General features: G+C 43.2%; 1 protein-coding gene across 1 annotated transcript; it reads left to right on the forward strand.

Annotated features, from left to right (window-relative positions):
- Positions 1-273: 273 nt before the first annotated feature.
- TRIB2 (tribbles pseudokinase 2) lies at positions 274-21,068 on the forward strand. Its single transcript, XM_009095356.4, has 4 exons — positions 274-364; positions 1,221-1,639; positions 5,644-5,936; positions 18,722-21,068. The coding sequence occupies exons 2-4, from the start codon at positions 1,370-1,372 to the stop codon at positions 19,188-19,190; spliced, it is 1,032 nt and encodes a 343-aa protein (XP_009093604.1). The 5' UTR covers positions 274-364; positions 1,221-1,369; the 3' UTR covers positions 19,191-21,068.
- Positions 21,069-27,541: the final 6,473 nt, after the last annotated feature.

Below are 27,541 nucleotides of genomic sequence, written 5' to 3' on the forward strand. Positions count from 1 at the left end.
GGAAAGGCTGGACCTGCCGGAGCTCTGTCAGCGGGGGAGCCGCGGTCAGCATCCCACCTTTGCACAGCGCTGCTCACGCTGGTGGACACACCGGGACACCCCCCGGGGCCCCGAGCCGGCGAGCCGCCCCTAAGCCCCCGGCGCGCCCCGGCAGGGCTGCGGAAGGACGTCTCACCTTGTTTACCCCGAGCGCGGCGGGCGCGGGGGGGCTGCGGGGCGGGCCGGGGCGGGGCGGCCGGGGCGGGGCGCGGCGGGGCCGGGCCGGGCCGGGCGGCGGCGGCGGGGCAGTCGGGCTGCGCGCTGGGCACCGTGCGGGCGTGCGGCGGCCGGCAGCGAGCACGGAGGCAGCCAGCGTCCCCGCCACGTAAGTAGTTACTGATCCGCCGGGGGGAGACGGTGCCTCGGTGGAGGGGAGCGGCGCGGCTACCCTGTCCTCCCCGTGTTCTGTCCCCAAGGCAAAAAAAAAAAAAATCATCAAACAAAATTTGCTCTCTGCATTTATTTTTTTTAAGCGATTCTATTTATTTGTCCCTTATGGCCTTTCGCTTATCGCTCTCCCAGCCCCTGCGGTAACAACTCGGCCCCTTATCGCCGCGCCGGTTTTTCTTTTCTTTGTGCGTGAACTCCATAAAACGAGGCGAAGGCAGCGAGCCCCTGCTCACAAATCCGCTGCGCAGGAGGAGAGTGGGAGCGCTCTCTATTCTCTGGTTGCACTTTTTGTTCTGTCGCGACAACGACAGCCCGTTCCTTTCCGCCAGCGTGGAGCGGTGCGCGCTGCCCCGCGCTCCGCCGCGCTCCGCCCCGCTCCCGTGGTGCCGGTGCGGCTCCCCCGAGCCGCCCGCCGCGGTCCCGCTCCTTTGTCGGCCCAAGTTAAATGCTCCCTCGCTGTTTCGCGGGGCATTCTCGGAGCGCCCCGGGCGCTAGCGGCGAGGCTCCCGCGCCATCTACAGCCGAGCCGCGGCAGCGCGGCGCTGCCGGGCCGTAGGGGAGCGGAAGGACGGTCCCGCTGCGCACACCGCGTTACCGACCTTTTGTTGCCGCCCGCGCTGCACGCCCCGCGGGAGCGGCGGCCGCCCAGCCCCGGCCGCGCCGCCGCCCGCTCCTCGGCTCCCCGGCCTCGGGCGCCGCTGCCCCGCCGCCGCGCTGCTCCGCGCCGCTGCGCGCCCGGCCGGCGGCGGGAACAAAGGGCCGCGGGCTGAGCGCTCTCTCCCTGTGCCCAGGACGCGGCGCTGAGGCTGGTCGCCCGCCGCCGCCGCGCTCCCGCTCCCGCCCCCCCCGCCACACAAAGGCAGCCGCAGCTGGACGGGCGAGGGACCGCGCTCCACGCCAGGGCTCCGGTGCAGCGTCTCGGCTGGTCTTCTCCATACTCATGAACATACAAAGGTCAACCCCTATCACGATAGCACGATATGGGAGACCGCGGAATAAAACCCAGGATTTTGAAGAGCTCTCGTCCATACGGTCCATCGAGCCAAGCCAGAGTTTTAGCCCGAATCTAGGCTCGCCGAGCCCGCCGGAGACCCCGAACTTGTCGCATTGCGTTTCTTGCATCGGGAAATACTTATTGTTGGAGCCTCTCGAGGGAGACCACGTTTTCCGAGCCGTACATCTGCACAGCGGCGAGGAGCTGGTTTGCAAGGTAATGCCTCTCCTTGTTCTCCCCCTCCCCCGGTTCTCCCCTGTCGCGCCTGGGTTTCCCGTGTCTTGCGGGAGGGCGAGCATGGCCGGTTACCTCATTTATTGAACAGTGGAGAAACAAAAGGCAGGGAGACAGGATTATAGACGAATCCTGTAACTTTTCCCTCTCTCCAGACAATGGCCACGTTACAGCGATGGCCCGGAGCCAGGTCTGCCTTCTATTGGTAGGGGGATATATTTCTGGAAAGAGCCGTTCTTGAAGTAGGTTTTAACGTGAGTTCAGACCAGGAGAAAGCCTCATCTTCCACACACTCACTTTTCAAAATGGAGTAGGGAATCCCCAGCTAATTTTAAGGTGTTGGGACCTGCTGATTTCCTCGATTTTTACTGTCCCCAATTCTGTGCTTTGGCTACGGAAGAGGATGGAGAAGCAGGGGGGGCTGGGGGCAGATTGCCATCAGCTTTATCTTAAAAGTGATTTAAAAAAAAAGAAGAACCACATCTAATTAATCAGCCTGAGCTCCCTCACGGTGGAGGTTGTTTGCAAACAGCATCCTCCCCCACTGCCCAACTGAGCAAGAATAAAACCTGCACACCTACGGTTTTTAGAAGTGAAGACAGAATAGCTATCCCACTCTTTGTAGCCTGCCGGCTTTTCTCTGCCTCCTCCCAATTTGCTCCTACTATTAAAAGGTGAGCTCTGGGAAAAAGAAATCCGCATGCGTGCACATCTGTGGAGGGGTTTTTTCTCTTTTTGAGCTGAGGGAATATTATCCTTTGTTCCCAAATTGTGATTCTTACTGTCTGTAGTGAGACAGACTTATGTCCAGCAAACTGTTTCAGTTTGGACTACTACCCAGGAGTAGTTTTTATAACTACATAGCAAATTGCAACCTTGCAGCACACACTGCAGTGTTTGTATTATTCCCAAAATAAGGAATTAATGCCATTTGGCAAAATTCTAGATGGAAAAATAGATGTATTATAGTTTACCAGTATTCCAGGGATTAATAATAGTGTTGCTGACTGTTTCATACTTACTCACACTTGATTCATAAAAAGTTATGGACTAGGCTGTAGCAGAGAAGTGAAAATAATTGCTCCTCTTTGCTATTTGTGAAGATTGGAGTTCAGAGGGCAATTTAAATATGCTTACTGATTGAGTTATAAAACATGATGTTAAGGCAGCCTAGGACTTTATGTAATTATTTAGGCGAAAAAAGGCCCATGGCTTTGCTGAGAACTAATATTGCATGGTGAACTGGATGATTTGTTACCAAACTGAAATAGAACATGAGAATTTCGAGAATGAAAGCCCAGTTCGATGCAGTAGTACAGTGCTGCACTCTAGGACATTGGCATCTTTTCATGAAATAAACAGATCTCACAAAGCTGCTGCTCTGCATGAAATTCTAGGTGAACTTGCATGGCAAGTCGTAAAGCGGGGGCTATGCGCTTCTTTGTTTCCTGTTTGGTTTGCAGGATTAAGGCACTATTGATAACAGTATGAACAGAATAACTGCAGCTTACAAAGACAAGGCCGTTATTTTTATTTTCCCCTTCCATTTAAGCTGTATGTTTTTGAGCTGATCCTGACATTTGAATAGTATCAGTTTTTCCATATGTGCGAGGCACTACTAGCTGTGCTCCAAAAATATGATCTTAGCCTGGCTTGCTAGTTTCTGAGGATGGAGTTGTCAGTCCTGAACTCGGCTTAATTTAATGTGTGCTTTAAAATGCCTGCAGTATCATGACAACTATTTGTCAAGTAGCCTCCCGGCAAAGAGAGGTGCTCTCTGGTATCTTGCTGAAGATGCTCTTAGAGATTGCTTGCAGAAACGCTGGGTTGGCTAACAGACACATACTGATGATTCTCAAGATTCATTCGGCTGCACCCACCGACTGTACAGATGCCGTTATTTGCTTCAAGGCTCTGTGGTATCCAAACAATGGTAACTTCTCACTTCCAATTCCCAGCGAGACCTAAATCAAACTGCGGCTTATTGGACATTTGCTGAATTGAGGCCAGGGATCTTAAAAGCTGGGATACAAAGAAGCCCTTTATAGAAGGTATTTGACACTGTAGCACTATGATAGTGCTTCCTATCTACCCCCTGTTCAAACGCAGTACTGGTACATATCCAGAGCTACTTATTTAACATAGTCTGAGAACCACAAAATGTAACTAATTTACATTATGATAATCTTGTTTAGGAGAGAATTCTGGAAAGATGTCTTTTCACATGAGGGTTTGAGCTACGTGAATATTCCTGCTTAAGTTTTATTTTATAGCAGCTGCTTTGTAGAAGAGCCATTCACTTATAATGTAGTAGTTACGAGTTCTGAGATCCAAATGTCAATGGATTCTCCTCTGGAATGAATTGCACACCAGGGATTTTAGCAACACCCCCTCCCCGCCCTGGTTCTGCTTCCCTGGTGCACCATGTCACCAGAATGCTTCGGTGCTAATCCTCCCCCCGTAAAATGTGCTGGCTCTGTTTGGCAGCCTGCCTTTAAGGTTGTTTTCCCCTATGCTGGGGTAAGGCAGTGCAGGTATGAGGTGACAGGAAAAGGAGGTCTGTGAGGAGGGGGTGTCTCAGTTTCTTGGGATTTGGGTCCTCTTCTGTGGAAGGAGTTCGTTAGGATTGTGCTCTGAAGCATTAAAATATGCAAGTTTTGAAGCCTCAGGTAAATTTTGATTGAACTGTATCTTTCTCACTCAATTTTTAAAGGTTTTTAAAGCTTCAGAGAAAACAGGAAGATATTTGCTTCTCAGAGAGGGTACAAATACCCACTATCAGAACACAAATGCTGTAATACAGAAAGGAAATAAACAACTGCAGTTTAAAACCGTGGTTAGAGAACTAGACCAGTTCTTCATTTTTATATTTCATTTGAAGGACACATGACTACCTTAAATTCTTTTTACTAAAGTAACAAAACACTTGTGAGTAAGTTACATATTAATTGTATTTTTGAGCTGGTGGAAATGCTAATACTCGCTTTGCAGTCCTCTGCAGCAAGTATAATTAAAAATAAAAATCACTCCTATCAATACTTTGCTCAGTCTCTTTTAGCACACTGACTTCTGTTATTCTCAATGAAGTCTTTCATTTTCTTGTAATGTGGTCTTTTCTCAATTGACTCAAATACTGATTCATTCGTCATCACTAGATTATAGTAACTTTTTATATTTGGATTTCCCAGCAGCTTTTTTAGTTCTTACAGCTCATTCATAAGATCAGTGATAACATACTTAGTAGTAAAGGAACACTTTGCTTTTAATGGAGCACTTGATTGAAATGCAGAGAGTTCAGGGTGGTTTTGTCTTTGCCTTTTGAAGGGTGTTTGTCTGTGCTCCAACAGGCAGAGCTATTTCCCGGGTTGTCCTTCTGATCTTATAAACAGCCATTGTGGAACGGAGACTTGGAAAGTGAAAGTGACTTTGCTGTTTTTCAGAGATGAAAGAAAGGCAGGAAGTAAATAGGAATAGCAATAGATGATACTTTAAGCCTGAAAATCCTTAAGGCTTTAATGGGTTAATAAAATCAAAAGAGCTAGGCATGTTTATCAGGGTGGATTTAATGTGACAGCTTCTCTCAATACAAAGCTACTGGCTATATTTTTTATGAGTTTATTTGGATGGAAAATAGAAAAGACACACGCTTCCTTCTGAGTACTGCCCTTACACATCTCTGGTCTTCACAGCTTAATTTAGATTGCATTCTAGATTTGATTGGGTGTTAGCTAATGTAACTACGTTTGCTACCAGTTTCAAAGACTAGCCTTTCCTGTCAAGGTTGCGTGTCTTTTCTGTAGGGTTGTGCAGTCTGCTTTGTCTTGTCCTCAGTGCTGTGAGTTTGTGACATCCTGTTTACACTGGTGCAGCTTTCAGCAGTGACATAAATTGTACTTAGGGATGGTTTTGTTAGCAGAATCAGATGTACCGTGACTTCACTGTCCTTCATGTCACTAACCCTGGCTTTACTGTCATTGTTCCTGCAGGTGTTTGATATTGGCTGCTACCAGGAGCTATTAGCACCATGTTTTTGTCTGCCTGCGCATAAAAATATCAACCAAATTACTGAAATAATTCTTGGGGAGACAAAAGCGTATGTGTTCTTTGAAAGGAGCTATGGGGACATGCATTCGTTTGTTCGTACCTGCAAGAAGCTTAAAGAAGAGGAGGCAGCCAAACTCTTCTATCAAATAGCTTCTGCTGTTGCACACTGCCACGATGGTGGACTGGTACTGCGGGATCTCAAGCTGCGGAAGTTTATTTTTAAGGATGAAGAAAGGTAAGTCTCCCTCTTACCTTTCCAGTTACCCTCTTACCCCAGTTATGGCTGGGGGTGCCTGAGGTCAGATAGCTGGAGTTGCAGGATATTGTAGCCTTTGTGTGTAGTACACTTTATTTTCCTCTGCAGCCTGATCATGGGATGGATGTGCCATTTTACCTTCTGGCTTAGGTTTTGGAGAAAAGTAAGTATAGAGAGCTGTTTGCATCAGCCCTTGGCCTCTGCATCTCCACCTAGAGGAGCTTCCTCATTTCTACTGGGGAGACCTCCATCTGAAAGGGTGTCTGGTGTAAGAGCTGCACCATTATAAAGGCTGCTGGTGTTAAAAGAGGATGTTAAGGAGGACTGGGGACTGAAATGGCTCGTTCCAGTGAGGAGGTGTAAAGAGGAAGAGCAGTCAAGTGTTTTCTGTAGGACTGATCTGAGGACATCTTGTTTTCCATGCTGAGAGGGTCTGGAGGCTGCTTGTAAGAGTATTTTGTGGTCACTAATCATAGTAAGGCTGAAACTGTCTTGCACTGGGGGTGCTTGTTTGTAGTACCGGCTGTTGTAGTACTTGGGGAACTACTGTTTTGGTTTTTTTAATGACATCTCCTCCCTAGACCCCCTCTTGTGTAAATGGATTGGGGAAGGAGCAGGGAAAGACAGGGAAAGAAATAGCACTAGATGCTCTGGGTCTGTTGTTGAAGCGCTTTTCCTGATGTGTTACTGTTGTACCTGTGGAAATTTCCTTCTCTTTCCTTCTGTTTACCAGTCTTCTTTGTCTTGAATTTATTTGCAACTTCCACATAAGGTATCAGAGCAATCAATACTGTCAGAATCACATCAGCCTTTTACAGAGTGATTAAATTGGAAGATGACCATTAAAAAAAAATCCAAACATCCAAATGGGGGCTGAACCTGCCTTTGTGCTTCTTCTGGTCTTGGTAGTGAATGGGGAGATGTTTTACCTTTTTAAATAAATGCTAAAAATTGTCTGACAACTTGTTCAAACTGCTGCAGAGTGAAATGGATGTTCTAGAGAGCTTTGCTAAAAATAACCAGTGTATATCATTTCTGTTTGGGGGAATTACAAGCAACAGCCAAAGTCTCTGAGTTCTCCACAGGCTCAGGAAGTTGGTGATCTAAAAATTAGAGAAAACTAATACACAGTTCATTCAGGAAAGAAAAGTTCCTGGTCTTAAAATAAAAATGACATCATAAAGATGACAATCTATGCCATTTAAATATTCTCTACTTTTATTACAAGCTGAGTTTTGCAAAATAGGCTTCTCCTTTTAATCTATTTACAGACTGAAAAAGAATATATATTTTCACTTCTTAATTCAGTTCAGATGATTGTCTGCAAAGCATTTTTCTACTGCAGCCCCAAGGTCTGATTCCTCATCTTTTTCAAATTAAAAAAGCATAAAATTAAACGACCTTAATGTCCATTCATAGAGAAATGCAGAGCAGGTAGATACAAACTGCACTTCCACAACTTTTACTCCCAGTTTAATAACAAAGCACCATTCTAGAACCTCTGATGCAGATAAGAAGGAAACTTGTGCAAAATAGTTGAGAGAGGGATTATTCTCTCTTGTAGCTGATAATGTCTTGATGTTTAAGTAGATTTTTTTTTTCCTGGGGATGTATGTAAATAGGTGTGGTTTTGCATGAAGAACAGAACTTGGAGGAGCTCCTCCAAGGGAAGGCAGCATGAGCTCAGAGCAGTGCAGTGGGAGCAGACATAGGCCTGAGCTGAATGCTCTTGAACTCCTACCCTGCTGCTTACTAGGAACAGAGTGCAGCAGAGGAGGCACAGGGCCAAATCCTTCAGCCACCCAAGAAAAGTGGTGTGTACTGTAATAGCAGTGGTGGCTTTTATGAATGTTTCTAACTTAGCTGTTTGCAAAATGACACTGTTGCTCAGTTTTGAGCATTGTCTTCTAATTATACAATAATTCACTTTAAAGGTCAAATAGCACTTGCTGGTTATTTTTAAGATAATCATAATGCGGTTTTCTTCTGGATGTAATGTTGGTTTGTAAGTAGGAAGGTATTGTAATCCTTTCTCTGCTAAATAAACAGAGATGAAATAATGTGAGATAGAAATAGAACCAAACAGCAGTGACTGCCTTTTTTCACATCCTCTGATCATCATACTGTAATCAGTCATCACTTTCAGTCTCCTGCTATATTTAGAAATGAAAAATCTTCCTGGTCCTGAGTTCACAGAGGTGTTGGTGTGTTGCTTGCACCCCTCCGAGCTCCCGTGTGTCTGAGGCTGCTGCTGAGGATTCCTGTGTGCTGAGCAGTCCTCGAGGAGCTGCTGTCAGCAGCCCGTGCCTGGCAGATGGGTGCTGCACCATCCCTTGCTCTCTGGTGCTCACAATGAACCAGAGAGGGAAAGACGAGATAAAAATGATGTTTTGAGAAATGTGTGTGAACTCTGCTGCTGTGCATCACCTGCTCTTCAGGGGAGCTCTTTCTTAGCAGTTCTTTTCCTATTTCTTCAAGGCTGTTTTTCTGCAGTTCATTTTAAGTGCCTACCACTTTGGAACTTCCTCTTCCTGAAGACTCTCATGGCCTTAACTTTGGTAGAAGAAAAGATGTGAAAAGAAAACTTAATGCCTTTTTTTTTTTTTTTTTAAGTAAGATGCTTGTCTGCTGTTAGCTGAGAGCTGCCAGACTGGAGGAGCCAGGGTGAATGTGAAGGTTATATGGAAGTAGTTCCATTTATTAAAAAAGAAAATCAATTTTAAAGCATTTCTTAGTACATCATCTTTCATTGATCCTAATGAGATCCTGGTAGTTCAATAAAAAAGCAGGGCTCCTGAAGTTTTGCAGGTGGTGCATACAGTGTTAAAACTCTTCTACCCTATTCCCATTATCTAAATTACAGCTGGAATTTGCAAACATTTGGGCTCCTGATCTAGCAGCACCACAAGCGCTCTTAGCTTGAACTTGGTGTCCCCACTAAAAATGTGTGTTATTTGGATGTTGCAAATCACGGTGCCTTGGGATGTTTCTAATGAACTGGGAGCTAAGAAGGTGGAATAAAGTATTGTTGTAGGCTGGTAGCACTGAGTATTTTGTCGGGGTCCTAATCATACTGGAGGTATTTTCCTTAATGTGCTAAATCCATTAGAGACTCTGATCATGTCTTACACTATTGTATGTGTGTAAGTACATTAGCACTTAAAATGAAACTCAGAATTCCACTGAGGAAACAAATAGAAAAACATTGTCTCAGTTTTAAGGTAATTTATTGTTTCTTTAAATCCTGAACTGTAGGAAGTTTGAAGATAGGGTGAATTGCATTCCATAAAAATGACATGTGCTGTTGCTACATGGGTTTTTTGTTTTGTAGTAGTGTAGTTGTGTTTTTTAGGGGGAGATGTCTTTAGATACCATGGTAAACTATAAGTGAAATAGCCAGTCTTGTGGTATTGGATTTTCAGAGTTAAACTCCATAAACCTGCAGCTGATTTTGATGAAGCAGAAGTTCTAAGACATTACAGCATGGCTGGAAATGTCTTGTAAGACTGTGTTAGCAAGCAGCAGCACATCTATTTAATGATTGTAGTGGCTTCCAGAACACTGAATATATGGAAAACAACACTGACTTGCCATGCTGAGTCTCAACAGACTTTCTAAAGTACCTCTAAGGTACTTCAAAAACTGTGTCCTTACACTTCAGAATGAAACTTGAATCCAAACCAGTGAATGACCTGTGATAAAACCCGTGTTCTTGTATGTTTTCTCCTTCCACCCATGTTGTTAAATATTTTTTGTCCTGGGTGTGAAGCCAGGTTGGTATTGATGTTGTGAGGCTCTTGCTTTTTAGAATTTTATCTGTGTTTGTGCCATGGTATTTACCATTTCCCATGTACAGCCTGTCCTCATAGTAGGCCCTTGGGCAGAACTGTGCCCTTCTCCTAGCTGGTGTCCCATAATGATGTTGCAAAACAGGCAGGTTTTTTTGGGTTGTGCTAAAAATAGTGCCATACACAGTATATAGCTAATAAAGCAGTTCATCAGTCTGATACATAGCAGATGCTTTTAGAAAGAGCCATCTGAAAGATCTCAGAATTAAATGAAGCATTTCTGTGTTGGTTGTTTCAATGGTTTGCTTAATACAAGAACATTTCTGCTGTCAGGGAATTATTAATTTCTTTAGTGTGTTTTTAAGCCTTTAATTATATTAAAATATTAGCTGTCGTAATATTTGAAGCTTAAAGACCTTGTACATTCATCATACTTGTTGAAGGGAAAATTAAAATAATTTTGGTATTTAGATATTGTAATTTTCCTCTATTCTTTGAGTAAATATGAGGCAGGTGGAATTCAATAAAAATAAACAGGATTTGACACTTTTTGCTCTATGCCAGGGGAATGCAGCCAGTACAATACACTAATTTAGAAAGCCTGTGTTAGCATAACATATTTACTTGGTGCTCTCAGAATAAGTTTTCCTCTTTAATTTCTCAGCTTTGAGTGGATGATGCTTTACCATGACCTAGTTCTGTTGTTTCCAATCCTCATGATACAAACCTGATCCCACAAAAAAACCAAAAAAAACCAAAAAAAACAAATGCATATATACCAACCTTTTTGCACGTAGACCTTTCATTCTTTTATAGTTAGTAGTAAGCTTTTCTCCCCAGCATTTGTCAGATTATAATGTGGTCAGCAGCTTTTTCATCAATGTGTTCGAATTTGATGTTATCCTTACAATTCCATAGAGAGCATGTAAGTTAATGCTTTCCCTTAGTCCTAGAAAGGCAGTCCTAAAGTGGAAAAAAATCAAACAAAATGGGAGTGCTCTTGTAATACCTGAAGATATAGAAATAAAATCAGTGTTCATCTGTTTTGTCATTTAAGCACTTTGCACTACCCTGAATGGGGCCATAGGACCAAAGAGTACAAGTTCTCAGTAGTGGAGCCTCACAGGTCAGATTTCAAACCAGAAATTATTATTCTTAGAATATGGGAGAAAGGCAATTTTCTTTATGGACAGCAAGTCTGCTGTGAGGCTTAGAGTAGAAGATAAGTGGTTGCACAACTGTTTTTCACAGAAGGGTTGGTGTCCCCTTTGCCTTTATGTGGTTTAGTTACTAAGTCTCTGTTCTCTCACCCTGCTGAATTTGTTTGGTATTGCCCTTCCCAGCAGGAGGGAAGAGGGAGGCTGTCTGCAGGTGGTGAACATCACAGCCACCCTGTGAAGTGCATAAATCTCCTCCTGAGGGCATAGATAGTCATACAGGTTAATTGCTGTGCCAAAGGTTATAAATTAATGCAAAAGCCAGGGAAGATTTGGCTGCCGTTTGGCTCTGGGATGATGATGGGAACTCAAATGGACCTTGAGTCAGCTCAAGGCCTTTCAGTGAGACCAGGAGTGTCAGGAGCCTTTGCTGTTGTAGCCAGCGCTGGAGTTTGCAGGAGGTTTTACCCCTGGAGTGTCTGTGGATCATAGCAGGGCCTTGTCTTCTTCACTCTCCCTGTTCAGGCAGGATGCTGTGGTATGTGTTGGCTGCCATGTCAGTCTTGGGTAGTCCCTCTCCTGAGATGCCCATCATGGGATTGATCTCTCTGACAAAAGGTGCTTTGTGGTCCCTGGGAGTAGATGTGTCTCAGGACATCTCAAATTCACTTCAACAGCTGGTGCTTTAGAAGACTTGAAAACCTCCATCTATAGACTTGCTGCAAAATGGTCTGTGTTGAATTATGAGTGGAGACTGAGGGTATCTGGATGTCTGTGCTAGGGGTGAGTGAGAAAGGGAGGCAGGAGCCCAACTAGCTGCAGTGCATTGTCAGAGTGAAATTCTTCTGCTGCCTTCTCTTTTAATTGTCCTTATTATCACACTGGGAGGTTGCTTCAGGCTTGGGAGGGAGAGGAAAAGTGGAGATTGTAAAGAGGAGCCAACCTGGGGCATATTTAGTCTTGAGCACCTGCTTTTTTGGTAGATGTGTATTGTTTGGGGACAGGATTGCAGACATCTAAGTAAGGTTGTGAAATAAAGGCATGGCCTTAGAGATTTTGAGCACCCATTGTAGGCTCAGAAAGTGCAGGGCTGTTTTCACAACATGCAGTTATGTTAAAAAACATAAATTGTGGTCTTTCCCTGTGGAGCTTCATCATGCATTGTATCAAAAGACCTAGAAAAGATGGGAAAGACAGCATATGGTTGACAGCACAGCCTTTTAAAACTCTGATCTTCATTGTGATCTAACAAGATGAAAGGAAGGTGGTGAAGTAGCTGCCCTGAGTCAGATTCTTATGGAAAAATGGATTGCTCCTCTGTGAAAGGGTCTGCAGTGGATTTCACAGCCTGCACCCCAACACATGCATCACTACCTACCAACTCTCTGGGGAGCATGTTTTGTCTTTAGGCAATAACGGCATGGAAGAAACAAAGTATACAGCATACAGGACAGGCTGTTCCTGCCAATCCTATTTGTGTGTAAAACTGAGGTCTTTGGGACACCAGTCCTTCCTAGAGGTGAGTCAGAGCATTTGGAAGTGGAATTCTCTAGGGAAAAAGCCCAGACCAGCTTAAAACAAGTTAAAACCTTGGAGTTGCTGGGTACTGCATGTCAGGGGGGTGCAGGCAAGGCTGCCTGTGCTGTTAGCATCCCTGCAGAGGAAGGGTGGGGGAGATGCAATTTTTAGAGGCTTCCTTGTTGTGCGGAAGTACTAGTGAAGGAATCTTCCCTTAGGAACAAGGTTCATCCTGTAAACCTGTGCTGCCTGAAAGTCCCAGTTGTCTTTTGAAACATATCCTTGAGCCTGTTTCATTATGCAAGAGACTGTCTAACAGCCTTTGTGCAGAGTTTGTTTTTTTTTTATTCTCTGAAATTGTGTAGGAGCTGTGTGGTGAACACCCATGCTCTGTGCTGTTACAAATTGAAAAGGGATCTATTGGTGAAAGGAGCAGGATTTAAATTGATGGCATAACATTTCCCCCTGCTCCTGTGTGCCCCCCCTGCTCCTGTGTGCCCCTCTGCTCCCAAGGAGATTGGGTAATTGAGAGTTCAGAAGGAGTCTTTTCACCAAAGCTGCAAATCATCTGCTGGGGCTTTCATTACTGCTTTCCCTGTCTCACTGGCTCCCCGATGAAGAATACCTACTTCTGCATTATTTAGCAGAGATTCCCTTGGTTAAAAAAAAAAAAAATATTGATTAGCAAAAGATAACTGCTTCCAATGTTGAGCTTCCCTTTTATTTTTTTTTTTGCCTCCTTGTGACTCTAATTGCATGCGTGCTCTTCTCATCACTATGATGAGGTGTGGGCAACTGACCTCGATTAAATGACCTCTAAATTATTGGCCACCGAGGAGCAATCCCTGGTCCACTGGGCAGTCAATGGCTTGAATGCCTCTACCTAGGGAAAGGCTTTCCTGGTCTCAGTCAGAATAATATTGGAATATGAGATAACATTGCTTGAGTGCTTTCAGCATTTGCTGTTGGAGGAATATTGTGAAGCACCTTTAGAAATTGCCATTTTATATTTACCTGCAATTGTATTAAAAAAATGGTAATTCAGATGGCAGTGATTTTTGTTTCCTGATCTCCAGAGTCTGCTGCATAGAATCTGTAAATCTGGACATTTTGATTTTTACCCAGCCTAAGTAACAATTGGATGGTGTATCTGGAGTGTCCATAGCAGGATGGCTCCTTCAGTCTCTTCCAAAAGCAGCTGATTTGTCTGTGATATGGGGAGTGCTGCTGTGCAAAAATTGTGGGCCTGGTCTGCAGTTAGTGTTCCCAAAATGGGAAGGTTGGCTCAGCTGTTGCTCAGGTATTATTTCTCATGCAGATGGCTTTGGGGACAGACCAGAGGCAACTGCTTTCATTGATTTAGGTGCAGTCTCCTTTACTACTGACTGCTTATTCACTGCAGTGATGATATTTTCTTCTGAAACACTCAGACTATCAGTTGCTATCTCTGCTTTAATTTTTTTTCTCTGCCTTATGAGTTTAGAGCCCTCTGAATAATTCAACTGATTTTGGTATGGAAATTGTTTGCTTTTGGAGAGCAAGTGTGAATGTTGGATTCTTACATCCCTGGTTTCAGTGTCAGAAGGCAGGATAGCAATTTGCTGGTAGTCCCAAAGCTCTTGAGGGAAGAATAATGTGAATCTGTTGGAAAAAAAGTGTGGGATATGCAACAAAGGCAGAGGTGAGTGCTCTGAAGGTTGCATCGGAGAACGTTCTGGAAGACATTTAATTGATTATGTTGTGTTACATTACTGAAGAGCAAAGTCTGAATGCAGTCAAGTAATGAATGGCATATTGATAAGAAACTCAGAGTGGTATTGTTTTTCATGGGTTTCCCTGACGGTTTCTATGGGGACAAAGACGCATTTCCCGTCCGAGGGCTGCTGCTGCCCTCTGATTGCACTTCTGTGGTTTCATTCACCAGTAATGGGAAAGCATTCATAGGCAGAATAGCTTCCCCTTTTTAAATAGCCATGATTCAGGGCTGCATTTTTTTTTAATGCATTAAACTAATGCAGTGTTTTATCAATGATCTGATAGATGCATAATGCTCTTTTTTTCAAGTGCTTATTTGGGGTCTGCATTAAAACTTGAAATTATGTATTGCATTACGTAAGCGTTGGCAAAAGTCTTTGTTGCCCTGCAGTACGTGTACAAAGTGATTCTCATCCGGCTGGGGCAGTAGCTTACATCTGAACTTTGGGGATTAATTTTGTTGCAACTGTTTGTCAACCTCAAATGCTGGTGCTTTTGGAATACTTTTTTCTCTTGTGAGGATCCTTTTTCTCTTGTGGGGACTGATGTGAGTTAATTATTTAGAGAATGAGAGGTTTTTAGAGAACTATTTTTATTTGTCCTTTTTCTTCTCTGTGATGGGAGGCACTTCAAAGTTGATTGGGATTTCACACCTTCATGTTTGATTTTTTTCCTGTTCTTTGTCTTAACAAATGTCAAATTTTGGGTTGTCCAGTTAATCTCCAGTTGGACGCGCTCCCCACCCTTTTTGTGGAGGTTCTGTGTTCTCAGAATCGACTTGTAGTTTTCAGGGTCTGTTTGTTTTTGTTGGCCTTTATTCCTGTTCATGGCTATTTGATTTCACTGCTTTCTGAGAGAGGCGTGTGGGGGAGAGGGATTGCTTTTCATTCATCATGTCTCTGCATTTCTCTGTGTTTAGTCTTTGACTCCCCTTTTTCCCATTCCCCTCCATACTCCCTTGCCTGCTTTCCCCTCCCAAAAACAATCCAAAAACCCAACCTGAAAACATCACTGGATTGCAGAAAGCAGAGCTCTTTTAGCCAATGCTTGAAATGCAGAGTGAAGGAAGACCAGCAGAACTGGAAGCTGTTTCTCACAGAGATGGGGTGCTGTGCACTGGGAAATTGCAGCTTCTGAGCCAGGCTGCTGCTTTTTGACTGCCTGAAAAGATGTGAAATGTCTGTTAAAAGGGGACTGAGATTTGCTGTGTGCACACACCTGTGCAGTACCCAGTGGTAGCACTGCACAGACTGTGTTCCATCTGTGAGGCTGAGGTGGGTGAAGTCATCTGTCACTGAAAATGGGCTGCAGTGGGTCTGCCCAGCCCCAGTCCTGGCTGGTGGTGAGGGGGGCTGGCAGAACCACCCTGTGAGCAATTTCTGTTGCCAGCTGTGTCAAGTCAGACAGCCCTTCCCATCCTCCTGTGCTCTCCTTGCTGTACGGATGGAAACTCTATGTTGTCATCTGCTGCAAAGACACTGGGCTTTACAAATGAAGCTGGGAACACCCTGTTTGTGCCTGGGTGTACCTGGGAGAGGAGAAAGCCATGCTGAGGCCGTGCAGCTGGCAGTGTGTGCTCAGGGGATGCAGGCCCTGCAGTCTGCCAGGGAAATGCATGCCTGGTGCAGCAGGAGCACTGCCTGCTTGCAGAGGAGCCATTTCACCACTTGCACCTTGCGCACAAGGGAGTCCCTGGCTGAGGGTTTGGGGCTGACCAGGAGGAAGAGGACTGAAGGTTGTGTTTTTGTTTAATTTGGGACCTTTTGTTTCCTCCAAGCCTGTCAGCTCAGCAGGATGAAAAACCTGGCTTGAGTGTTTTTATTTGCCCGCAGCTTACAGAGGAGCGGGCAGATAAGGGCCAGCTGTTCCATTTGCTTGCTTAAACAAAACCCGCTGTGCAGGCTGCAGCACCTTGCAAGGAAAGCAGGATGGGGATATGGCTTTTGTGTGCTGCTTCTCTTTTGTTATCAAGAAATTATTTCTTCTCTTGGAAAAAAATAAGAGTTTTTGACACACCTTGCAGTCTGTTCCCTGTGGTTTTGTACTGTGTCCGTTGTAGGAAATGAGAGATTAAGGAATGCCAATAATTTTATGTAATATAAAAGCTTCTTATTGAACTGTTTTTCTGAAGTCTTTGGCAACTCCCAGAAATGTAAAATAGGATAGGAAAGTAAACAACATTTCCCAGTGTTGTTGACATTGGGATGGCAGGCGAGTGTGTGTGGGGGTGAATTCCCTCCTGGAAGTTGTTTATAAATAGCCTGCTCTGCCCCACTCCCTGTGTGTGTGTTCTGCTTCTGTTAGTTAGCAGGAGTGAGTCGATGCTTTCCTGTCTGGCAGTTCAGTGACTTAATGCATGTTAGAGTATCTGGCCCCACTGTTTTATTGCTACACATGCTTTTCTATGGAAAAACTGAGGTGGGCAATGCAAATGGAACCACAACTCATGTCCCTGCCTTCCCTTTCATTTCCTCTGCTCTGTTCTCTGCCCTCTTTGGCATGTTTTTCCCCTCTGGGCGTTTCTCCTTGCTTCTCTTCCTAAGCTGTGCAGGTGCAGGAATGTGTCAAAGCTGAGCACTGTGAAAGGACTCTCCTCAAGTCACTCTCCTGTTGTGGACCCTCTGCTTTGTGTACAGAGGGAAATTTCTGTGGTCTTGGTAATTATAGTTAAGTTTTTCCTTGCAGCCCGCTTCCTGTGTGGTGCATTGTTGCTGTAAAGTATTGTTTGAGTGCTAATGAGGGGGCTGTGCATGGCCAGAAGTGCTGTTAGTATGGCAGTGGTAATTAATGAGGAAGCAGGTGTATTGAGCAATGCCCATCAGCATTGAACTGGAGGAGCAAACACTGGCCTGTTTCAGGAGAGAGGGAGCTGTCCTGACACTCTGTGCTTGGGAGCCAGGTATTTGGAATTCTGTGTTTATGACTTCCTCATTTGGGGCATGCTGCCAGAGGGGCTTTCACCTCTGCTAGTAAACGTATTTAGCTGTTGAAAAGGTCCAAGTGTCATAAAGTTTATGGCACAGTTGCCTCTGGAGTACTCCATGGAGTAAAATGCTCTTCTGTTGGTTCAAAAAAGATAGGGCTGAGCTGCCCTGGAACTAAGTCTAAGTTAAAGCTGGCCCAGATGTCTTTCGCGGCTCAAGCTCAATCGGTGCTGTCTTCAGTAAACATTTAAGAAACAAGGCTCTCCTTGTCTATTGTAATGCCTGTTAAATTACGTGGTTTAGTCAAGAGACGCGAGTTCTGCCTTCTGGGATGAAGCCCAGTCCCTGCCTGTGAATGTCTGTGGTAGGAGAGCAGGGCCATGGCACAGGGCTAAGAGTGATGGCAACAGACCTGTGGGGTTGAGGGATGAGGGCACTAAAACTCAAAGCTGAGTTATGACCCCAAATTGTTGAAAGAAAAATCTGCACTACTGCTTGGTGACTCTGCCGTCCCAAGGCCCTGTTGCATTGTAGTGACTCTGCTCTCTAAACCACCTTTTGCTGAGAAATAGTCTAAAGGGTACTTGGTAATCCTTTGGATGCCTGCAACAGGGACAGATTTTTAAATATAGATGCAAAGCCTAGCGGTGAGAAAGCAAAGAAAGGTTATGTTCATCTAGTGCTATGACAAGCAGCTCTGCATCATTTTTTTCTGCTCCTGTGTGATATCCGTAAGGGAAGAAAATTCTCTTGCAGAGATAATTACTGCAGCACAATGACAAGTTCACAGTGCTTTGCAGGCAGCAGGAGTTTGCAATCCAGATAAGGCTTTCCTGTCATCTCTGCAAGTCCTTTTCCAGCTTCTCTGTTCATTCCAGTGCGAAGAGCTCCTCTGGCTCAGCTGGGTAGATTAGCTTGCTGCTGTTAATCTTGGCCTTCAGCTCACCTGATCTCCCTTTGCCCAAAACTCTATTTGGGAAGACTGAAATTTGTTAAAAGTGCTCTCTTTCTTAATTTCTCTTAAAATTGCTGCGGTAAAGGAAAATGTTGGCTGGTCAGAGGGATCATTTAGGGTCAGAGTGACCATTTTATTACTGTTAAACCTTGTGGTGTACAGGTGTACAGAGCAGCTTTGCCAGCATGAAGGTGTCAAAACCTTGGGTAGTTAGGACTGGGTTTGTATTTGGGCATGAATCCCACATGGGTAGGTTAGAGTGCATCTAACTCAGAAGAGGTCTTGAGGTTTATGTCCCCTTTAGGAAATCATGTCTATGTAAAATTAACCAAAAGCATGTATATGGCAGTTCCTTTTCTCTTTTTAAGAGAACCTATTAATTAGTTATTAATTAAGCTTATTAATGAGCTTACTGGACATGGCTATATTTGAAATCTTGTAGCTGTATATGAGGCAGTATTCCCTATATGTGTCTAATATCTCTAACCAGCATGGAAGAGGCAGTATCAATTTATCTGTAACGACTGCTGTGAGTGGGATTTTAAATGCACTTCTGCAGTTTGTAGGGTCTGACTATTGTAACAATGCAATTGCAACAGCCAGAATTTGTGTCTGATGTTTGCTTACCTTGATAGCATTGTGTTTTGTTTTTTTTTTCCCCCCACAGGACTAGAGTGAAATTGGAAAGCCTAGAAGATGCTTATATTTTAAGAGGAAATGATGACTCTCTTTCTGATAAGCATGGATGCCCAGCCTATGTGAGTCCAGAGATCTTGAACACAAATGGCAGCTACTCTGGCAAAGCAGCGGACGTATGGAGTCTAGGCGTCATGCTTTACACCATGCTAGTCGGACGCTATCCTTTCCATGACATTGAGCCTAGTTCCCTCTTCAGCAAGATCCGTCGTGGGCAGTTTAACATTCCAGAAACTCTATCCCCTAAGGCAAAATGCCTCATACGTAGCATACTGCGTCGAGAGCCATCAGAAAGGCTGACTTCACAGGAAATTCTGGACCATCCATGGTTTTCTACAGATTTTAATGTATCGAATTCAGGATATGGTGCTAAGGAAGTATCAGATCAGCTGGTGCCTGATGTCAACATGGAAGAAGACTTGGACCCATTCTTTAACTGAGCACAAAGACTGGTGTTCAGAAGGTACACAACCTGGAGATGGACACATGAAGGAGCCCTTCCTGACCGCGTTCAATCACATCCTGCATCAGCCTAGCTTGGTAGCAAAAGACACTCAGAGGTCCTCGGATTGAGAAGGAACCTCCACAAGGAGCTAATATAACAAATGTAGCATGGGGACAGACTGGGGGGGCGGGGGGAGCTTGCTATCAGGTTAGATTGATTTGGAGGAGAAAAGGCAGCATGGAGCAATTGTAGCTTCACCTTTTTGGAGCCAAGGAGACTGCACATGCCAATTCTGGTGCAGCTGTATCACTCCTGTTTCTGTTCCATTTAAAACAGTGGTAACTCACAACAAATAGAAACTTTTTTGCCTCAGCTCACATCTTGGCATCGCACTGTTAGATATTTAACTTCAGCCATTATTCAGGGAAAATACAATTGGCTAACTTTTTTAATCAGATGTCTAATAATTAATGGGATTAATACAAGAAAAAAATTAGGTGCACAAAGATGGACATGAAAAGTGGGTGCTAAAAAAAAGCAAAATTTCAGTTCATGTCTCTTGATAGCTATTTTCAAGTCATTTCTTCTAAATAAACTACTTAATATTCTTGTCAGGAAATGACATTTTAATGCGTTGTTCCCTTAAGGGGAAGTAACTGTCATTTAACAGGCTGTTCTGTTTTGTGTCAAATGGTTTGTTGCAGGAAGCTATTAGAACTCGAACTTTCAACTGCATTACTGCTATAATAGGAGAAAAAAAGAATAAAACTGTATAATTTTTTTAAAAAGATATGAGATACTGGCTTCCATATCTGCCATGCTGCACGTATATGACTAGCGAGGGCAGAAAGCCCTTAACAGTGTCTTCATCTGAGAACCAATCTCTTCTTTACTGACTAGCCCATGTGTAAATAGAGGGCTCTTTATTATTGAGGAAGAGTATTGTGGGTTTTTTCTTTGAATTCCTTTACACTTGGGAAAAGAATTGTTTGATTTTCATTTTTGTTTATGTCCAGACTAAGAAATAAGAGGGTATTAATAAGCTGAACATTTATATTACAGATATTCCTCTTGAAACATACACAGTAATATGCACCTTTTGTATTGTCAAGACTTATTCTATTTATTGAAGAAAATGTCACAGTAGTGATGTATTAAGCCAGTACTTCAATTACGGGTTGACTTGGGATGACATGTTACATGCTGTAGTTAACACACTTCTTTTCTGTTCAGGTATTTCTGTCCCTAAATAACTTTTTATTTAGCTTCTTTTTTTTTTTTTCTAGATAGCTTTATTTGATTTAGACTGGCAAATGTTTTTATTACTGCTTTTATATTGCTGTATGATATTGAAATCTCTTGGCATAAATATTTGTGTTTCCAGTACCTCAGTTGTTCTGATATTACTGCCTGTATACGTTTTGTGAAGTGGTCATGTTTTTTGGGTAGGTACATGTGGACTCTGTAGTATGTAAATGTTACTTGAATTTGTGCTTAATTATAGTATGTGGCATGTGCGTACAGCTACTTGGCATTTGACGTATGGATGCTATTTGCCTGCCTTGCAGGAAAGTTATGGTCCCACTCTCAAGAGGATGTTTCACAGTTCTTTATCAAGAGACAAAGCTAGCTGCAGCTGACCTGCCTTGGTTCTATTTTGGTAACTAAGAATATAAAGGAGTAATGTTTTTACACTCTGAAGATGGTGCTGTGTCAAGAAGGACTTTTTTTTTATTTTATAAGTACCTTATAGGAGGAAAGATTGGTGATGTGCATGGTGGGGTTTTACTGCCTCTGGTGCTTTGTCATGTATTTGGTTTAATGTTTTTGTCCTAATCTCTTCAATAAATAAAATTGTGCATATTTAACTAAACTTCCGTGGTGAACAGTGTTCTTACTCAATGTCTGAGGTGCTGCAGGAGTTTGCTCTGTTAGGATCATTCAGCTGGTATTTTTTGGGTTGCTGACAGGCTCCTGCCTAGTCCCGTGAGCTGAGAAAACTTAGCGCTTATATTTATTTACAAGGTTTCACTGTAAGCCTTTTCATCAAAAATTTTACCATTTGCTATGAATAAAACTGGCTTTTATTTCCCTTTCTTTTGGCTTGTCCCTGCGTCTTACCAAGCCCATTTACCTTTTTCAAGAGGGATATTGAAATGTGGTGAGAACTTTGGTGCTGGGAGGAGACTCTTTGATGAAGAGAGATACCAAAATGGAGTGAGCTGATATTTGCACTTTCCAAAATCCTGGGGCAATGTGCATCTTGCTTTTGCTCCTCTATTCCAGAAAGGATGGTTCTTAATTAGCATCTCCTAAATTAGTGTCTTCTATTTAAGGCCAGATTCTGTTTGTCATTCACCTTAGTAATTAACAGATGCAGGTAGTGACATATATAAGAGCACGTAGGGTAATAAGATGCTTTGAGAATGTGAGGCAGGATAGATGAATCCTGGTCTATTAAGAAAAGACATTTTGAACTGGGCTTTGATTGAACAGTCACACTGCAGGCTGTTTTCAGCACCTCTGTAGTTTCAAAAAGCTATAGGTGGTAGACAGTGACTCCTAAAGAAATGCCCCAGCCTCAAAACTCCCCATTACAAAATAAAGATTATTGCACTAAAACTGCTAGCTCAAGGTTTATTGTCAGCCTGGCTAACTTGGAACTACACGATTTCTTCCTAGGTAATTCTTGGCATGTGTTTCAGTTGGTAGATTGAGAACTAAAACTCAATTATAGCATTCACCAGAAATATTATTACCATGTAGAAAGACTTGAAGATCAGTTTTTAAATGATCTGTGTGCCTGCAGCCAAAGTTTAAATTACTTGAAATTCTTTCAAATCAAACTCCCACAATAAATGTGCTTTATAGAAAAAAAACAGATTGTAATCAGTCATAGAGAGAAGGGGAGCACTGAGGATTTCCCTCTCCCCCACTAAAACTTATGTGAACAGCTTCTGTTCTGTTTGGGTGGAAGTAGTTAGACCTTATTTTCCAGCAACCTGCACGCTTGCTTTTTCACTGCCAGTAATTATACAAAAAATGCAGCTGACTAATGATTGCTCGTTTGCAGTGAATTTTTTATTTGATGATAAAGCTGCAGAGGAATCCTTTGGCAGCTGAAGTCAGTTTTATAAAATGCTGAAGGGGTGTCTTGTTTTTGGAGCTTCCTTTTTCCTAAAGCTAAACCCAAGAGGGGGATTTCTGATTCTGATTTCTGGCTCTTTTATTTCTGCTTCATGGGCACTGCTGGTTGAGTACACAGGTATAGTGCTGCTTGCTGTAGAAATGCTTGAGACAGCTTTCTTAAGAAGTGCTGCTCCACCCTCAATTTGGGTAGCAACTGCAGTGGGATTTGGGATTTTGCTGAGCAGACTGTCACACAGTCTTAGCTGCCTCTCAATCCTGGGGAAAAGGATGATCATCTCACAAACATGCAGGGTGAAAAGCCATGCCTACAAACAAAACCATTTCACAGAATATGACCCCATGGCAGACTGTGGAAGCCCTCCAGCCCTTCCTTCTCTACTCCTCCCAAATGTGAAAAAAAGAAAAACCAAAAGAAAAAAACTGTACTTCTCTTGTGCTACAATCTATGTATTCTGTCAGTGCAGCACTCTCTGCGATTCCAAGCTACAGGCTTTTCTTCAGGACTGCACAAACAAGAGACAATTATTCCTTTGGCACCATGATGTCATAAAACCTGATCCCTTAGTCTTGCTGAGGTGTACATGTGTTATGGAGATAAACAAGTTAATTAAAAATGCATTCTCTTGTAGATGAAATAACCTTGGTCAACTTGTGTTTCTGGAAAGAAAAAAATAAACTGAAAAAAGCCCAGCCCAAAACTATTGAATCCCAAAGTCTGCTTTCCTGGCAATTGGAGAGGAAGGGCATGAAACTTGATGCCAAGGAAAAATTATTAAGAAGGGAAAAAAATAATACTCTTCATCCTGAAATGATTGTGTTGAAATTTGGAAATGTATGAGTGAGCTCTGTGACTAATAGCATAATGAATACCAAAAGAATTAGTAATAATCGGTTCTTTATTCTTTAAGTCTTGGCTAAGATTTCTGTGAAAAACTTGCTAATTTAATAAGTGACAGTCCAGCTAACAACTTAACTAGCTTGTAACTTTCCTATTCTTTCAGTAGAAGCAAATGTTAGAAATTGGTAACACGATGAGACAAGCTGAAATCAAAGTGTACGTAAAGTGAGGTATAAATGACCTCTAATATGGTAAAATTCCCCTGGAACAGGAGAAACTACTGAGGAAAATTTCTAAAGAAAACCCAAACAAGAAACCGAAAAACCCTTTAAATCAGCCCGGTTCTGCCACTGACTTTTGTATTTCCCAATGTTCTTGACACTTGTGTTCTTGGTACCAGTTTCTGTGCCTCCATTTGGCTTTTTTGACATCTGAATTCAATTGCTATTAGCATGAAATTTCGATCCTCTAAAAATGCCTTGCCAGAGGCCTCTATACAAGTTTGAAACTCTAGGCTGCATTTAACTTGTAAATTTTTATGTATATTGGTGAGTGTATGCAAATATGAGGAAAAATACATTTGCAGTGATGGTAGTGTAAATTCTGAGAAATTAATTTGATGTTATTTGCACTGATATAAAGGACTGGAATCCATTTCTTAAGGGCCTCACTACTGTGCTGAGAGGTGTCATTTATTCTTTATGTAACTCAATTTAAATTTGTTTAGACTCCTCTTAAAAACTGGCTGAGTGCAGGAGTGGATCCCGTTGGTCTGGTTCTCCTTATTCTGATTCTACCCAGCATCTGTAGCCAGCAGAGCAAAAGAAATAATCTTGGTGTGGCAGCTTGTGCAAAGTAGTAGGTTAGTTGCTCTGCTTATTTCTGCTCAGGAGGTTAAAGCATTGCAAAGCTGGTGCTGACATCATTCCAAGCACACAAAAAGCTGACGTCAGTTGCACAGTCTATGGCAAGGTGTTTATCTCCATCTGATTAGGCTGGCAAAACGTGTACTGGGAAAGCAGCACACAAAGAAAGAAACTATTTGTCCCTGCTTCCCACTTGCCCTGACATCAGAGTCAGTCCTGGAAAGACTGAAACATGTTGATAAGGCTTCTGAGAAAATCTGTGGTGCTGCCATTGGGCTGGACTTTTTCCCATCTAAACCACTAAGAATAAGTGTTGTGCACACAATTTATTGCAGGTGCATGTTGGGCAGCCCCTCCTCGCACGGGAGTCCAGGTCTGAGCTTCTGTCCTTCTCTAAGTGACAAAACAAGAAGGGATGCTACGACACAAGCACTCCTGCCTGCTCACCCAAGCGTGGGTCACTGGTCAGAAGAGAACTGCTGGCTGGCTGGTGGGAGGCTGCTGGCTCTGCCCACTGCCCTGCCTGCAGCCCCTACGCCGGCAGCCTCATCTGCTGGCCCTGCAGAACACTGACAGTACCAGCTGCTGCCATGGCAGGCCAAGCCACATTGCCTCTGTTTCCCCCATCTGCAGGAACGGGCTGGAGATGTGGACTAAAGTAGCAGAACACAACTATCTTCCTTCATCTGTGACCAAATGTGCCCTTATAAACAGAGACTTCCACCTGTAACAGTGAGTCACAGAATAAAAGAGTTGGAAGGGACCCACAAGGATCGTTGAGTCCAATGCCTGGCCCTGCACAGCACTGTCCCCAAGAGACACAACATGTGCTTGAGAGTATTGCCCTAACACTTCTTGAGCTCTGTCAGGCTGGTGCTGTGGTCACTTCCCTGGGGAGCCTGTTCCAGTACCCAACCACCCCCTGGGGGAAGAACCTTTTCCTAATATCCAACCCAAACTTACCCAGACACAACTTCAGGCCATTCCCTCAGGTGCTGTCACTGTCACCACAGAGCAGAGATCAGTGCCTGCCCCTCCTCTTCCCCTCCCGAGGAAGCTGTAACTGCAGTGAGGTCTGCCCTCAGGCTCCTCCAGGCTGAACAGACCAAGAGGAACACCTAGCAATAGTGTGGTCTATGGATCAGCCAAATTCTTCAAGGTATGGGGCAGAGCAGGCAGTGTCTGATTTCTACTCATGCTGAGACCTGACTCTTTTTTAAATTCCACATGGGTTCATTGCTTCTCTCTTAACAGGGTATGGCTAAAATTTGGTCTAATTCAGTCACTGGAAATAAGGAAAATATATAGACAGAATTAGAATTAGTCAGAATTAGAATATCATAGGTTGAAGGTGTCAAATTCCATGCACTTGAGGTTTAATTTTAAAAGCTCTATATCTCCCTGCAAGAAGAGGAGAGTTCTGGCTTACATGTCATCAATGGGCATTTTATTCCTTTATATTGTGTTGATTTCCACTTCCTCTTATGTATGATCACCACAACAGCAGATTATTGGTAATTTCCAAGTGTTTTTAATTGCTAATTTTAGTTTTCACATTAGCAAGAAACATGTCTGATCCCTGCAAACAGCCTTTAGAGCTGCTGTAAGATGGAATGTATCTGTGGGTAAAAATTGAAGCTCTTCTGGGTACTGAGTTTCTGACAGGGCTCCAGCTGCATTAGGGTAAAAGGATTTTACTACATACAAACTTTTTATTAGAATAAACATTGCTTTAAAAATTACATAACATGCCTACTCTCCTTGGTAGCTCAAATCAAGGCCAATCAAATCAAGATGCTCAAGATGAGTAAGCACATGCATATTTTACCAGTTGTTAGTTTTTAGAAACTCTCTAATTCAGTAAAAGGAACATAACTTGGAAGAGCAATAGCTTGATTACAACAGAGAATTCATGGCAGAGAACAAAAAAATCTTTTTTTTTTTCCCTTTTTTTTTTTCTATTCACTTTGACGAGAAATGTTGACAAATCCATTTTCTGGGGACTGTGCAGATTATGGAGTCTTTGCCTTTTCTGAGGAGCTGCTAACATGAATAACCAGTGAGCTCATGTAACCTCAGGACAGCAGTGGGATTTGTCAGAAAGTTCGCAATGTGCTGTCTGTAATTTAAAAAAGGAACATCAGCAACATGAAATGTATGATTCAGAGAAATCCAGTGACATTTTGCTATTGTCTGTGGCTGATAAAACTGGAGTAGTCAATGTTGCCTGATTTGATGCCTGCTGATTGATCAGGCCATGAGGATAACCCACATTTTACTGCAGGATGACATTTTTCCTGGGTAAATTTAGCTTTGTGTAGAAAGCAAGGGCAAGGTCAAGGTTGCATTTATATCCTCAGAGCACAGGAGATGCAGGGTGATTGTGCCCTTCCTCCCTTTTTTTTTCCCCCCTTATGAGTGGTCTTTCTGCATAGGTAAAGGTAGGGAAGATAATACCCTTTGCCCCTTTTGTAGTAGCAGCATTACTGATCTCTTCCAGAATAATACTCACACCAACCTGTCAAGGGCCAAGTGGTATTTTGGTCTCTACTTATTTGCCATTTGAGCAAGGGGGAGGGGTGTATCTTATTTTTCCATCAAGAATGCTGGGATTGTACAACTGATTTTGAAAAATGCCTTGCAGTTTAACAAGTTCTGTTCCTTCTTGCACAGTACTTTTTCAACAGCATCATCACCATTTGCTGTAGTTAGTAATTTTTGGGGAAATTAAGTTTTTAGGTTTCAGGTAGTCTTGTCTATAAACAAGTCTGAAAGATAAAAACCATAGCAAATACAGGGTATTTGATGCAAGCAATCACAGACTTTTGGTAATCTGTTTTCTAAAATTACAGAACAAGAATGAAAATCCTGTGGTGATTCTGTTTAAACAGTTTTATCTTCTGACTCTTTCCACCCTGCCAATACATTTTGCTTTTATCCAGGACAACTGCAATTGTAAGTGACACTCGCTACCATGGGGTTTGTGCTGCCAGGTCACTCAGAGTGCATTTGGAGGCCACCATGGTGAGCACACCACAAAAGTAAGGGAGAAATGTATGTGTTGTGAGTTATATCCAAAGGCTATCTATCTCAGAAGCACCAGACTTTTCTAAAGGGTAGAGGGCTTCTCATCTTATTTCTAATAGTAGATGGGGTTAAGAGATTCTGAATGTTGCTGCTCCCATCCATAAGTAATGTTTCCAACATTGTAGCTGTTGGATGCCAATTGTTCAGAGAAGTGGAAAGAAGTGTCTAAACGGCATTTTTCTATACTTTGCAACTTTTTGACACCATCGATTCACTGTGTGCTCCAGTCAGCTGAATCAAGAACAGATATAATCCCCAGAGACCTGGGAAATACCTGTTTTCAGGAGGTTAGTAGATAGGCTATAGGCTTCATTGTCTGGGATGGAATCATCATGCTCTTGCTGCAGAACTAGACCAAAGACTCTGATATTTAGGGCAGTTTTAAAGCTTGTTCCAAGATTGTTT

The sequence above is a fragment of the Serinus canaria genome, chromosome 3, assembly GCF_022539315.1.
Source record: "Serinus canaria isolate serCan28SL12 chromosome 3, serCan2020, whole genome shotgun sequence".
NCBI lineage: Eukaryota > Metazoa > Chordata > Aves > Passeriformes > Fringillidae > Serinus > Serinus canaria.

Coding starts and splice junctions, on each gene's coding strand:
- TRIB2 (XM_009095356.4), top strand. CDS start 1,370: ATGAACATACAAAGGTCAACCCCTATCACGATAGCACGATATGGGAGA. Junction 1,640..5,643: donor GCGAGGAGCTGGTTTGCAAG/GTAATGCCTCTC, acceptor TTGTTCCTGCAG/GTGTTTGATATTGGCTGCTA. Junction 5,937..18,721: donor ATTTTTAAGGATGAAGAAAG/GTAAGTCTCCCT, acceptor TTCCCCCCACAG/GACTAGAGTGAAATTGGAAA.